This window comes from Pan troglodytes, chromosome 15 (genome assembly GCF_028858775.2).
Source record: "Pan troglodytes isolate AG18354 chromosome 15, NHGRI_mPanTro3-v2.0_pri, whole genome shotgun sequence".
Lineage (NCBI taxonomy): Eukaryota > Metazoa > Chordata > Mammalia > Primates > Hominidae > Pan > Pan troglodytes.
This window is the reverse complement of record NC_072413.2, coordinates 90,569,563-90,584,645: the sequence shown is the minus strand read 5'-3', so window position 1 is coordinate 90,584,645 and position 15,083 is coordinate 90,569,563. Positions and strand designations below refer to the sequence as shown.

The window sequence follows — 15,083 nt, the reverse complement described above, 5'->3', positions numbered from 1 at the left end:
TGGGTCTATCTGGGCAGAGGGGGAGAAGTACCCATTGAGCGGTTATACCATGCGAGGAGGAGAAAGCTGGCACAGATGGGTGCCCAGCAGTCCACAAGGGCCCCAAACCCAGTGACATTGTATTATCAGAACAAACCCACCCTAGAGAGGGGGCCCCCAAACATTTTCCCACTGAGGCCCATGCCTACTTCCAGTAGCACTATGCACACACAGGATTTTTGTCCTTCTTTTTTCTTTTTTTTCTTTTTTCTTTTTTTTTAGGCCAGATCTCCCTCTGTCACCCAGGATGGAATGCAGTAGCATAATCATAGCTCACTGCAGCCTCACTCTCCCTGGCTCAAGCCAATCTTCCACCTTGGCCTCCCAAGTAGGTGGGACCACAGGTGCATGCCACCACACCTGGCTTATTTATTTTTTGTAGAGAGGGGGTCTTTCTATGTTGCCCAGGCTAGTCTCCAGATCCCGGGCTCAAGAAATCCTCTGGCCTCTGCCTTCTGAAGTGTTGGAATTATAGGCGTGAGCCATCAAGCCTGGCCCAGATTTTTGTCTTTCAAAGTGTTTGTCCCTTTGACCCTCACAAAAGCTCTGTGACTATTATGTCCACTTGACAGAAGAGAAAACTGAGGCTCAGAAAGATTAAGTGACTTGTCTGCAATCATGGATTGAGTGTGTGCTGAGCTGACACTAGGACTCAAGGGTGCAGACATTTCTTCTCCTTTTCTTCCCTTTCTCCAGCATCCCTGCATTGAGCTAACAAGAAGAAACTTCAATGTGGCCATGAGAATGCAAAGCCACCCAGCTGCGACGAGGGTGAGTGGAAATTCACACTGACTTTGGATGATGAACTGAGTTCAAAACAAGTCTGGCTAAGTAACTTCAGTGACTGAAAGCTTTTCCTCCTTCTAATTTTAAACACCATCAGTGCATACAGGGGAGTCTGTGGTTAGAAGGTGCAGCCTCTCTGCTGCTGCTGCTGCCGTGTGGTCGAAGTGAAAACAGAGAAGACGGGTACTTACTCGACTTTTCTTCCTTAATGGTGTATTCGAGCACCTCGGCCGAGCTTTCGTTCAGAGAAGGAAAGTGGACACAGAGCACCAGCTGCTTCGAGCTGCTGTCCCGGCGGACCAGGAACATCTGAAACCAAAGAAGGGGATGCAGCTCCGTGAATTAAAGATTTGGGTGAAGGTGAGGAGGACAACCATGAGATGGAAGTCATCTGGAAGGTTCCTGAAATGATGAGGCAGGCTAGGGAGAGCAAGGATGCCTCAGGGACACTGGGGGTTCTGCCCCAAGAGCCTTGCGCCACCTGGCCCACATCCACATTGAGGAGCCTGCATGCTCAGTTTCTCATTTGCCCACTGACGGGTTCAATGAAGTCAATGTTTCTGTAAGGGTATTGGAGGCACAGAGTCCATGGCGGGGGGAGGTCTTAAAATTCCTATGCCCCCGCCCCCTGAGACGCTGGTTCTGTAAATGGGGCTGGAATTGGCTGGCTCTTATGTGAGCGGTGCTGAGTCTACACTCAGAAAAGCTCTAATGTACAGGAGTCAGGTTGAATTTCAACTCTCACCCCAGCACGTACACTCTGGGGGAGGCTGCTGGAAACAATCACAGATATTAGTCAATTCACACCATTTTTTCCCCCGAAAAAATAAAAATAGCTAATACTTAATATAGAGCTCTCGCTGAGACAGGAGCTGTGATGACACTCCACATAGAGTAACTTGCTCCATCCTCTCCATCACCCCATGAGTTTTATTATTATCCCCATTTTACAGATGAAGGAACTGAGGTACTCTCTGATTACAACAGGACGTCCCCTCCTCAAGCTGGTGTGATGACTGACTGAGTTAATACCTGTTAGGGCTTGGCCCACAGGACACGCTCTGGAAGGTGATCCTGGCCAAGGTCTCACAGCTATAAGGGAAGAACTGGATTCAGCCCCCCGACACTGGTGTCAACGCTTGGGACCTCCATGCCATGAGGCCTCTGCATGCAGACCCCAAGTCCTGAGCAGGAAGACTTGCTTCTGCTGTGGGTTTACTCTCTTCTGATAAAACCATGGCTCTAGGCTGTGAGGACGCAGCTGTGCTCTAGAAACCAAACACCAACCGAGGTCTCACCCAGAGCCAGCATGTTGACGGACACTCGCTTCTCCTTCTCACGCTCTGAGCAATGGTTCTGCTCCAGTGAGGGTCCCGAGGGCAAGCATGGGGAGCAGGATTCTGCTGCCTTTCACAAACTCTGCTGTTTTAAAATGTCCTTTGAGTCTTGGCAGGTCTCAGCAAGCTCATCCCTCCTTGGCAGGTGACACCTTCTGGAATCTCCCCAGCCTCCTGTGGCACAGCTTCCTCAGGAAGGGGGAAGGGGCATCCCTCGATAGGGGAAGGACTTGGTCCATGTCTTCCCCTCCCTGCTCCTGTCTTGACCCCACCCCTGGAGCTTAAGCCTCTCCCACTCCAGCCCCAAGCTTCTGGGTTAGAGTTTGGAAAACTAGGTGTCTGGCCAAGGTTGCTGAAGAAAGGCTGTGGAGCAGGGACACTGGGATATCTGAGTGTCTGTTTGAACCAGAGTGACCCCCATCTTGAATAGGGGTTGGGTAAAATAAGGCTGAGACCTGCTGGACTGCATTCCCAGGAGGTTAGGGCATTCTAAGTCACAGGATAAGATAGGAGGTGGGCACAAGATACAGGTCACAAAGACCCTGCTGACAAAACAGGACGTGGTAAAGAAGCTGGCCCAAACGCACCAAAACCAAGATGGCAATCAAAGTGACCTCTGGTCGTCCTCACTGCTCATTATGTGCTAATTATAATGCATCTGCATGCTAAAAGACACTCCCACCAGCGCCATGACAGTTTACAGATGTCATGGCAACGTCAGGAAATTAGCCTATATCTAAAAAGGGGAGGGACCCTTAGTTCTGGGAATTGCCCGCCCCTTTCCTGGAACACTCATGAATAATCCACCCCTTGTTCAGCAAATAATCAAGAAATAACCATAAGGATAATCAGTCGAGCATGAGTATGAGACAGTGTACCAGGATAGAGCAGCCATTCTTTTGCTACTTTACTTCTCTAATAAACTTGCTTTCACTTTATTCTTTGGACTCACCCCAAATTCCTTCTTGTGTCAGATCCAAGAACCTTCTCTTGGGGTCTGGATCGGGAGCCCTTTCTGGTAACACGAGGATACGGCCCCAAGCACAGGAGGCTCCTGAGGAGCCCTCTGTCCTGACCTTGCTCTGGTGATATCCCAAATTCTGCTGCCATTGTATTGATTACTAATATTACTATATTGCTGTATCATCATAATCATTGTTATTCTATAGTTGTTATATATAATTGTTAATAAATTACTATAACCATATTAATATTATTGATTAATGGCCTCCCTAGTCTGGCCCAAACCCAAATACTAGTGCATTAGATTCTATGATCTCACTTAATTCTCCTATTAAACCTATGGGGGAGACACTATAGTTATCCCCATTTTATAGATGAGGACACTGAGGCAGAGAGAGGCAAGTAATGCTCATGATCACAGGGTTGTAGGTGGTGGAGCTGAGACCTGAAACTCAGGACCTTCAACTCTAGATCCTCAGTGCTCAATTTTGCCTCCACTTGGCTTACAGAGGGTGGCCCTGAGGCTTAAGATCCTGGTCTCCGTGAGTGTATGGCCCTTCCAGAGCAGCAGCACAATGAATCATTAGTCACCAAACCGAGGTTGGAAATGTGTTTTTAGCAGCCCCTCTCCTCCAGCAGAGCAGGATGAAGAGAGAATTAGAAGCAGGAGCAACAGGGGGCGATGGAAGGGGTACTCCTGGTGATACAGGAGCTAAAAAGAAATTATTTAGGCAGATAGTGAGGGTAACAGAGTCCTCTGCTGAGCTTCCCTTTTAACAAAAAGCAGCCCCCAAATCATTTCTTTTTTAACAAAGAACAGCCTGAAAACTCAAGTGGCAAACATAGACAAGCAAGCTGGAAGCTTGCATGGGTGAATGCCGGCAGCTGTGCTGACAGAAAAGGGCTACCTGGAAGCCAGGTATGTTTAACATGGAGGCTCCATCTTCCCTTTTCTTTGTCACCATGTGTACAGTAGAAAAGCAGGCAACATAGCCAGGTAGAGAATCCATCACATAATAAAAGATTAGGGTGGGGCTGCCAGCTTCTTTGCATGCAATGCAAATGGCACACCTGTCCAGCCAATCTCTGGTACTCTATGTAAATCAGATACTGCCTCCTCAAGCTCATCTATAAAACCTCCTGCACTTCACCATGGACCGGAAGACCTGTTCAGGACCCCCTCTCTCTGCAGGAGAGAGCTTTTCTCGTTCTTACACCTTTTAAACCTCCGCTCTTAACCTCATTTCTTGCGTGTCCGTGTCCTTTATTTCCTTGGTGTGAGGAAACAAACCTCAGGTATTACCCCAGACAAACGACACTGCTTCACGGCAGGGGTGGGGGTGGTGCCTGCCTGGAAGGTGTTCCTGCTTGACATTGGCTTACATCTAGATGCCTCCGCCAGGCCTGGCTCTCCGCTCAGAGGCTCAGAGACAAGCCTCAGCTACTGTCAAATTGTCACCCTACTTGGAGCTGCAGCATCCATGAACTAGTGCATTCACCTGAAATTGAACTAACACCAGGACATGGTGTATTTCAAAGAAATGAGGTTGCTTTGCCTCTATGGAGGTTCAAGGTGGAGCTGCCTCCTTGGCCACCAGGCCCATGGGAACCAGCAGTGTGTGAGGGAATGTGAGTGTGTGGTATATAGTAAGACAGAAACACATAGCCAGTCTTTGTACCCAATCCTGGCACAGAGCTTCAAAAACCCGTGGAATTTCCTGAGAGATGAGAGTGTCTTTTATTATTCATAATGAGCCCCTTTTGACCTTACCTGAGTTTCTGCTACTAAACAGGGACTCCTGGTGGGACCTTAGATTCAAGGGAGGTGCTGGCCACAGAAAGACTAAGCACCTGCTTAGAGGGTTGGAAGCTTCGGCCCCCCCGTGTGACCAACAGAAGGGGACTGGAGACTGAGTTCAATCACATGGCCAATGATTTAATCAATCATACCTCTGAAATAAAACCTCTGGACTTTCTGGCTGGTGAACACACTGATGTGCTGGGAGGAAGATGCACCCAGCTTCTAGGAGTGTTAGCTACCTGGGTGTGTCACCAACCTTGGGATTTTTTGGAGCTGTCCTCACCCCCTTATTTTGTTACAGTCTTCTAAATCTAATAACCTGATTTATCTCCAGCTGATCCTCAGTGAGAGATGTCATCCCCTCAATATTCAAAAGTCACCCTTTTGGCCGGGCACGGTGGCTCATGCCTGTAACCCCAGCACTTTGGGAGGCCGAGGCAGGGGGATCACTTGAGGTCAGGAGTTGGAGACCAGCCTGACCAACATGGTGAAACCCCATTTCTACTAACAATACAAAAATTAGTCAGGTATAGTGGTGCATGCCTGTAATCCCAACTACCCAGGAGGCTGAGGCAGGAGAATAGCTTCAATCTGGGAGGCAGAGGTTGCAGTGAGCCAAGATTGCACTACTGTACTCCAGCCTGGGCAACAGAGCAAGACTGCATCTCAAAAAAAAAAAAAAAAAAAAGGAAAAAAAAAGAGTCACCCTTCTACAGGAGACCACCAGACTTCCCATCAGTGGGTCATGGCAGAGGCAAAGTTCTGCCCATCTCCCTTGGACCTGGCTGGATACTGCTTTCACCAACCCATGGAGCCACACTGCCAGGACAGCTAGCAGAGGCCAAGACCCACAGAACAACCACCACCGCCCCTCTCTATAACTGCAGGAAGCAGTTACAAAAGACTGACCATCCATTTTCCCCAAGGAATTGGGGTCTTAGACTCTTGAGGGGAAAATGTTACAGTAGGTAGTCAGGTATGAGCAGGGCAGGAGAGTCCCCTCCCTGACCAGGAATGTCAGGCGACCATTATATGATGGGCAGGCGGTTATTAACTGTCTCTCTAATAATTGGTTGCAGCTGGCACCCCAGGGAAACACAGTCTCCCAAGAGATAGAAAAAAACCTGAAAACTGGTGATCAGCATCTTCTTGATTACATCTCACAAACTGTGCCCGTGGGCTCAAGCATGAGCACTAAGAGGCAAAATGGCGGAGTGTAACTGGCATAGGATCTTCTTCTAGAAACACCAGACTGGTAAGGGAAGAAGGCCTCAAATGAGTATGCACACAACTCCAGTAAACACACTGCGCATGCGGCCCCTCCCAAGTGCTGGCGGACCACTGCGCATGCGGACAGCCCACCCCAAGGGAAGAAGCCCACTCTGAGACTCAGGGGAGAAGGGACACAAGACCCTGGAAGCATGCTAACACAGAAAACCCTAAGTCAAAGGTGAAACCATGCACTTGATCTCTCAAGTCACCCACCTGACCCTCTTCCAAGTGTACTTTCCTTCCTTTTGTTCCTGCTCTAAAGCTTTATTAATAAACTTTCACTCCTGCTCTAAAACTTGCCTCGGTCTCTCACTCTGCCTTATGCCCCCTTGGTCAAATTCTGTCTTCTGAGGAGGCAAGAACTGAGGATGCTGCAGACCCATCTGGACTCCCCCTGCGAATAGGAGGAGAGGTGATGGGGACTCTGTGGCTGCCCCGCCCCAGACCTCGCCCTATGTGCCTTTTCCATTTGGTGGTTCCTGTGCTGTATCTTTTATACAAAACTGTAATTGGAAGTATAACACTTTGTGAGTCTTTGAGTTGTCCTATCGGATTATCAAACCTGAATGGGGATCATGGGAACTCCTGAATTTGAAGCCAAATTGGACAGAAGTGCAGTTGCCTGGGAAGCCCACTTGTGGCTGGCATCTGAAGGAGGAGCAGCCCGTGGAGTCTGCACTAACTCTGGGTAGTGTCCAAATTATTGGACACCCAGCCGGTGTCAGAAAATTGTGAGTGAGTGTGTGTGTGTGAGTGTGTGTGAGTGTGGGTGAGTGTTGTGAAATTAAATTCAAACTTAAAATAATTGGGACTTAAAGCTATTGGAACTTCAAATTATTTAGAGCCTTGAGAGGAATGTGGCTTTGTAGCCTGAGCAACACTGCCTGCAACTGCAACTTCTGCAGCTGATTTCCTGTAAATATTGAAGACCAAACAGCAGCAGAGATAAGACCCCCTCAGAACACTCCCCTTCTTCTGGAGTATTAAAAGAAAAACCTTAGACCAATTAATTTCACAGAATTTAATTGAGCAAAGAATGATTCACAAATCGAGCAACTCCTGAACCAGAATAGGTTCAGAGAGACTCCAATATAGCCATGTAGTGGAAGATTTATGGACAGTAAAAGGAAAGTAATGGACAAAAACTGGAAGTGAGGTACAGAAACAGCTGCATTGGTTATAGCTCGGCATTTGCCTTATTTGAACACCGTTGGACCAGTTGGCCACCTTTGACCGGCCAAGACTCAGTGATTGCCACAAGAGTATTTTACAGTCTGTTTACACCTCCAGTTAGGTTACAGTTCACTATGTCCAGAAAAACCTTTAGACAGAACTTCAAATAGGTAAAGAGGCAGCGTTAGGCTAAACTTAATTTAACAGGAGTAATAAAGTAGTCTTCCTAGGTTGTAGCAATCTGTAACCAATCAAATCACTGGGGCATGCAGTGGTCTCATATGGAAAATGTCATCCTGCTAAAACTTCTCTGTCTCTGCCTGTATAAGTAAAACCTTAACTTCACCTTCAACGCTGGCCTTGTTCATTTGGAGTCGGTGTCTCCCAGGTGGCTACCCTCAAGCTTTGTGGTAGAATAAACTCCATAATCAATCACATTTTCTGAATGTCACTTCTTTTTTTTTTTTGAGACAGTCTCACTTTGTCGCTGAGGCTGGAGTGCAATGGCGTGATCTCAGCTCACTGCAACCTCTGCCTCCAGAGTTCAAGTGATTCTCCCGCCTCAGCCTTCCAAGTAGCTGGGATTACAGGCGTGCGCTACCATGCCTGGCTAATTTTTGTATTTTTGTGGAGATGGGGCTTCATCATATTGGCCAGGCTGGTCTCCTGCTCCTGATCTCAAGTGATCAGCCCACCTTGGCCTCCCAAAGTGCTGGGATTACAGGCGTGAGCCACCGCGCCTGGCCTGAATGTCATTAGTTAAAGTGGACAGTGTGTGTGAGTGTGTGTGTGTGTGTGTATCTGCCACGAGGGAACTCTGGGGTGCCCCCAGGGCCTTCCTGCTGAGTAGGACGTGGAAAGAAAGGCAGAGCAGGAGCCAGTGGTGCCCCTGGGAAGGCAAACTTTGACCCCTGGCCCTGAGCCAGGGCGGGAGCTGAGGCTGGAGCCCTCCTAAATTGCAACCAAACTGCAGATTTCTGTCCACACTGGGAAAGTGCTCTCTTTGTGGTGCACGTGCAGGGGACACACACCCAGGTCACTGGTTAGAAGCACAGGCACATGGCAGGGCTGCCCCATCTTTAGGTATCAGGGATGGCACAGGAAGGAAGGGCAGTGTTTTTCAAACTGCACGTCATGACCCATCAGTGCGAATGCCACCCAAAATTTCTTTTTCCAGAATGAAACAGAAGAAAATAAAATAGAAGACCCTTGCCTATAGTAAGGGTAGACTTCTTGTTGGAGGGCGCAGGTCTACGCGGGTCAGGGCCACAGTACAACATATATATTTTTACTCTACTGATGGTTACTTTCTCCCCTTACTATTTTGATGCCCCTAGCCCCCACTGATCTCTCCCTAGGGTGACTGGCATGAAACATCCTGGTTTCTGGCTTCAGCTAGGCTGTCCTTCGATGCTTCTCTGCATTGAATCAGCTCTTTCACACCCAGCCCGTAGCTATTTCTAGGTTTTCTCACTTTGTTCGGACATGGACCCTGTTCTCCATCCTCACATTCCAAGAGAGAAAGCAAAAAAAAAAAAAAAAAGGCAGGAGCTCTCAGAGGGAGCTCCTCCAGCTGGGGACAGGCCTACAAACTGTATTTCTTTCTGGGCCCTCAGATGGCCCTGAGCAGCCAGTTACCAGCCCTGGGACCCTGGGTGATTGTATGGTTTCTCTGAGCCTCCGTGTTCTTGTCCATAAATGGGGGTGGCAACACCTGCCACCACCCAACAGAAACAAAAAATGAAACCAAGGCCCTGCCTCTCTGGTTGTAAGATGTATGGAGAAGCTGCAGAGGAAAGCACCCAACAGGACGCTCACTGAGGACCACGCTCCACTCACCCCACCCGCAGCTGGTTTTGTGCTTCTGTCTCCTGCTCTCAGGCTCCACCTAGACCTGGGAGTCTGTCCACCATGTGTGTTTACTGTGAAAGAGAATCAGAAGGGATTGCCTGACCCCAGAAGAGATGAAACTTACAGATCCAGGGCAACAGGAGGCGAATGCAAGATTATAAACTAAAGAGAGAGTGGTTCAAGTCCATAGTACGGAGGCAGAAGTTAAAACGGCAGCTGGCGTGTGCACACTGGGCCAGGTGCCTTACAGGCACCAGGACTGGTATCACTCAGTCCTCCCCAGAGCCACACAGCTGGCAACTGCCAGAGCAGGACTAGGGCCAGGCATCCCCACCACATGGTGAAGCATCTCGCTCCCCTCTCGCTGTTGGGCTGTGTTATCTACACAGCTTGTCGACAGGGCTGGAAAGTCCCCAAGGTTGGACTCTGCCAGCTCCCCAGCTCCGAACCCATCACCCACCCTTTCAGCATGGCCACAGGGCTCTCATGTGGCTCTTGTCTTCTGACTAAAAACCATGATAAGGCGCTGGCCTGCGGCAGAGGAGGCTGGAGGCTGTGAGTTCACGATGGAGAGTGGGGCAGGGACGGACTCTGAGTTTGGCATGGCTCCAGGAGTCCTCTGACGTTTCCTGCCCAGGTGGCCATGGGTGAGGGTGACACTGACAGGTACCTGCTGTGGGCAGAGCCCAGGTCTGTGGTCTGCCTTGGCCAACTGGAATCAGAGGGTCTGTTCTGTTCCTCTCTGGGGAGGTTTAGCTGCTGAGCTAGTCATGGAGACTCTTCTAGAAGGTATTCACAGACAGCACCTCAAAAACAGCATCACTGTGCCGCAGTGATGCCTGAAGAACATTTTAGATTATGGTGAATTATCTCAGCTTAAATCTGGCAGATTTTGGCCCAAGTCAGTGTCAGGCAGCAGCCATCTTCATGAGTTGTTTATATCTACATTGCCTCCCTGCCCACTCGCTGATCGAGTGTCCCCAGGTCATACTCCAAGGGGATGTTGCCCATGATGGCTGTTACAAGTGAGTACATGGTGGGATGGGGAGCCGAAGGACCACCCAGAGCCCTTTCTCCAACACCTTTGGGGTTTCCATGTGAAAAGTCTCAAAGCCCACCTTACTTCTCCCTTTCTGCCCCCCTGCAGCCAGCTATTTAGAGACACAGTGAAACACAAATACTACCTCTGCCCCTCACCAGCCGTGGGCAAGTTACTTTTACTTCTTGGGGTCTCAATGTCCTCATCTAAACATGAGGACAATAATATCCATCATTCAGGGTTGCTGTGAGAATTGCTGATCATGTATATAAAATGCCTGGCATAGAAAATGTACTGAATAACTTATAATCCTAATTATTAATTATTATTATAGATTGCTCTCATTTACTGATCCAAATCACATGCTATGATTTTAAGTGCCTAATATCATTAGACAAATAAATGACAACTATTAATAGGATTATTACTATGCTTGCAGCTGAACCAAAGAGACAGGAAAAAGGACTCAAAGAGCATTCACCTCCACAGTAGATTAAAAAGAGCCACAAAGTCTTTGCTGCTCCCCCTATCAAGAGATGGAGTCTATTTTCACCTCCTGGTGAAAACAGCATGGCCTTGGCACTGGCATTGACCAAAAAAAAAAAAAAAAAAAAAAAAATGCAGCAGAAGAGACACTGTGGAGTTCTGAGCTTGGGCTTCAAGAGGCATGCAGCTTCCATGTCACCCTTTGGACTATGCTGTCATGTAAAGAAGCCTGAGCTAGCCAGCTGGAGTTGTGTGGCCCAGCCAACAGCCAGCACCCAACACAAGACACATGAGTGAGGCCATTATAGACCATCCCCCTCTAGTCAAGTTGCTAGATGATTGCAGCTGCATGACTGACCCCAGAAAAGACCAACAGAAGAACCACTCAGCTGAACCCAGCCCAAATTGCTGAGCCATAGAATTGTGAGCAAATATAAAATAGTGACTGTTGTAAGCCACTGAATGTTGGTTTGGTTTGTTATGTAAAGTAGGTAATGGTATAGCCATGAGGTATACGGACATGTGGCCTCCAGCTTTGGGTATCCCCCTACTCTCTTCCATCAGGCATTGCTGACGAATACACATAGCTCTGTGGGAAAGTTTCAAAGCCAGTGATGTGGTCCAGCCCCTCACTCTACAGCCAAAGAAACCCAGAGAAGTAAAATGACCTCCTGAGGTCACATCACTTATTAGTGTCAGAGCCAGAACAAGAATGCAAGACACGTGACCTCCAGGCCACGTTTGTGACCACTACAATACATAACCTCTAGCCCAACCAACCCACTGGTGTTAAATAAGCATATACTCCATGGCAGGCACCAGGCTAGGGATTTTAGATACCTGCAACAGCTCCTTCCCTGAGGCTCTGAATATCACACCCTCCATGCAGATGAGAAAATAGTGTGAGGTGCAGGTTGGTAAGGAGACGGGAAAGGGGATGGGCATTCAAGCGGCAGGTCCAGAGTGTTGGGCCTTGAACCCTTTCATGTAAGACCTTCTGCCCGCATGCTCTGGAGCCAAACCTTCCAAGTTTAGTCCTTAGTTAGCCACTTGGAGCTATCTGAGCTTTCTGGGCGGCTTCTTTTTCTGTGAAATGGGGTCATAATAGTCCCTGCCTATGATACTTACTGAGTTAGCTCCCCAGGAACCAGTCCCCTCTCCCCTTCCTTGCTAACAGACCCTGACTCTGGCTCTGGCGGCAATGTGCCCTGACTCAGGAGATGTATCACATTTGGTCAGAGCCGATCTTGACCATCCTGCTCTCCTTGGCCATTCACCCCCTTTCCTAGCCTTCATCACATCACGGGTGGTCAATAAAGCATTTGGAACAATATGTGTTCCCTAACAATAATGCAGAGCCTAGGAGGAGAAAGCCATTTGCCTGTGACCTCTTGCCTTTGAATGGGTGAGGTGTCTGGAGCTGCAGCTGCCATTTTGCAACCATGAGGTGAGAAACCTGAGGACAGAAAGCCAACACCTTGAAGATGGAGGAATAGAAGGGTAGAGAGAAGCCCAGGTGGAGTAGTGAGGGAACACAGTGGGAACTGAAGGCATCAAAGAGCTGCTAAACTAGCCCTGGACCCCAACTTCCAGACTTCCCACTAGATGAACAATAGCATCCTTATGGCTGAAGCTACCATAGCCGGGCTTGCTGTTACTTGAAGTTTAAAGCATTCACCACCAACCCAGTGCCTCAAAGGATCATTGAAAAGGCTGCACAGGTGGTATTAGCAGAGTGCCTGCTACATAGTAAGCAGTCAATATGTCATACTTCTGTCAGAGGTGATCCACCTTGACTTTCTTACAGCTCCAGAGCAACTTTCTTACAGCTCAAGAGCAGCTCCATCTTAAATAGGGGCTGGGGCAGCTGAGACCGGCTGGGCTGCATTCCCAGGAGGTTAGGCATTCTTAGTCACAGGATAAGACAGGAGGTCAGCACAAGATACAGGTCACAAAGACTCTGCTGATGAAACAAGATGTGGTAAAGAAGCCGGCCCAAACCCACCAAAACCAAGATGGCAATGAAAGTGGCCTCTGGTCATCCTCACTGCTCATTATGTGCTAATTATAATGCATTAGTAAGCTAAAAGACACTCCCACCAGCGCCAAGACAGTTTACAGATGCCATGGCAGTAAAGAAGTTACCCTATATAGTCTAAAAAGCGGGGAAACCCTTAGCTCCAGGAAATGCCTACCCCTTTCCCAGAAAACTCATGAATAATCCACCCCTTGTTTGATCAAGAAATAACTCTAAGTATATTCATTCGAGCAGCCCATGCTGCTGCTCTGCCCATGGAGTAGCTATTCTTTATCCCCTTACTTTCCTAATAAACTTGCTTTCACTTTACTCTGTGGACTTGCCCCTGTTTCTTTCTTGCCTGAGGTCCAAGAACCCTTTCCTAGGGTCTGGCTTGGGACCCCTTTCTGGTAACACTTCCTTCCCCAGACCCCCTCTACCTGCCTCCTGGCCCTGAGAACAAATGTCACAAAGCTCCTAGCATTCCTGATGTCAGTGTTCACGGATGGCTCCATGAATCAAAAGGGCAATAGGGCAGGACATGGGGCACCCTGGACAGGGAAAGGCATCCTGATGGGCAGCTCCAGACTTCAGAGCTCAACCTCGATGGGAAGATGAGCCAGGCAGAGCAGATGAGCCAGGTGGAGCAGTGAGGGAACACAGGGAGACAAGTGCCGGTGCCGGGTCCACCTTTGTCCACCTCCAGGACACTCACAGGGGGCTGCCTGGGTTTCCTACAAACAGAACAGTTCACATTCATGCCCACGGTAGGGCCCTCCATCTGCCACTGCTCCTGAAAGCCTTCCCTGATTAGCCACTAACAAAGCTTCCTAGGCCCAGTGTCCTTACTCAACCTCTCTCCTCTCTGGGAACAAGCCTGGTCTGGGGCCTTACTGAGTCAGCTGTTCCTTCACGCACGCGCGCGCGCGTGTGTGTGTGTGTGCGCGCGTTTCCTCCATTTTTCATCCCTCACTGCATTGCATTAGGGACCCTCAGAAAGCAGAAAAATCTTCTTCCATCAATTGTACAAACTGCTGGGCTCTTGCCACTGTGAGAGTTCGATTTTCTTTGAAGATTTAGGATTCCCCCATGCAACCCCCTACCAAAAAAACAGCGGGCAATGGTAAGAGCAATGGGCTGAGGGTCAGACACTTGTGTCCTTCCTAGTTCTGACATTGGTTTGCTCTGTGTCCTTAAGCAAGTCACTTCCCCTTTCTGAGCTGGCTTTTTCCACTCTATAGCAAGGGAGGTAGGCTGAACAATTCCAAGACTCCTTTCTTCTAGAAGATACTCTTCTAGCATCAGTGCCCTGGGGGTCTTTCCCAGTCCCTAAGAGGCTTGCAAGAGGGTGAGTTTCATGGTAAATTAACGCAATCCAGGAAATGGTACCACCAGTCTTCAGACCCTCTTCCTGTCTATCTTCAGCCAAGGTGAGTTTTGGAAAGACCAACTTATTTCACTAACAGCTGGGACAGAATATGCTTAGGGAGAGAATTATGCAGCCACCACGCTCCCCTCTTCCTCTCCAAATAAATACATTTGGATTTTTATCCAAAGCTAAATGCACCATAAGGGGTTTTGTTTTTACTATTCATTTTTGGCCTGGACAATTCAGAGCTATCTGCTTTTCCACTTCTGTTATTTTAGGATTATTTTCCAGCTGCTTGGGGAAAATTTCCAACCATGCCCATTAGGGCAGAAACAGAAGTGTCTGGCTCTTCTGAGAGGCTACGTCCACAGGGGTTGTGCCTGCAGAGGTTGACAGTCCAGTGGCTGGGGCCCATCCTGGACAAAGGTCCTCATATCCTCAGTCCTGACTCTGACAGAGCTTAGGGGGGTGTGTGTGTGTGTTTGTGTGTGTACAGAGATGTAAGAAAGTCAAGCCACAAATCCTCAGAACCACTGAGGACTGGAAATGGAATAAAGGGACATATTGCCCAATATCTTTATTTTACATATGGGGAAACTGAGGCCCCCCTTTCCCATTAGCATAGCACAGAGCAGCAATTCTCAACTCTGGCTACATAGCAGAATTACCCAGGAAGCTTTTAAAACATGCTGATGGCTGAGGCCCACTCCAAAAGAAAAAGAGAAGCACTTCTGGGGGTGAGGCCAAGACACTGTTTTTTTAAAGCTTTTGGAGACAGTCAGTTGTGGGTTTAAATCAAGTTCCACAACTTGGTAGCCATATGACTCAGGCTGGTTTCTTACCATCTCAGAGCTGAGTTTCCTCCCTTATAGAATAGAGATCACACCCCTGTTTTGCAGAGTTGTTGGAAAAATGAGAGATGGTGCTTAGTCCAAAGTAATCCTGCAATA

General features: G+C 48.6%; 1 protein-coding gene and 1 long non-coding RNA gene across 5 annotated transcripts in view; one reads left to right on the top strand and one right to left on the bottom strand.

Moving 5' to 3' along the window:
* RIN3 (Ras and Rab interactor 3) overlaps positions 1–15,083 on the bottom strand; it is a 175,491-nt gene that overhangs the window by 110,617 nt on the left and 49,791 nt on the right. For all 4 annotated transcript variants that reach the window (XM_063793863.1, XM_063793864.1, XM_016926624.4 and 1 more), the window contains exon 3: positions 1,017–1,134. In XM_063793863.1, the coding sequence (XP_063649933.1) occupies positions 1,017–1,134 (118 nt within the window). The remainder of the gene's footprint in view (positions 1–1,016; positions 1,135–15,083) is intronic.
* LOC134808384 (uncharacterized) lies at positions 882–3,367 on the top strand. The gene is made up of 2 exons (XR_010151265.1): positions 882–1,185; positions 1,779–3,367. It is a non-coding gene; the product is annotated as an uncharacterized LOC134808384 (long non-coding RNA).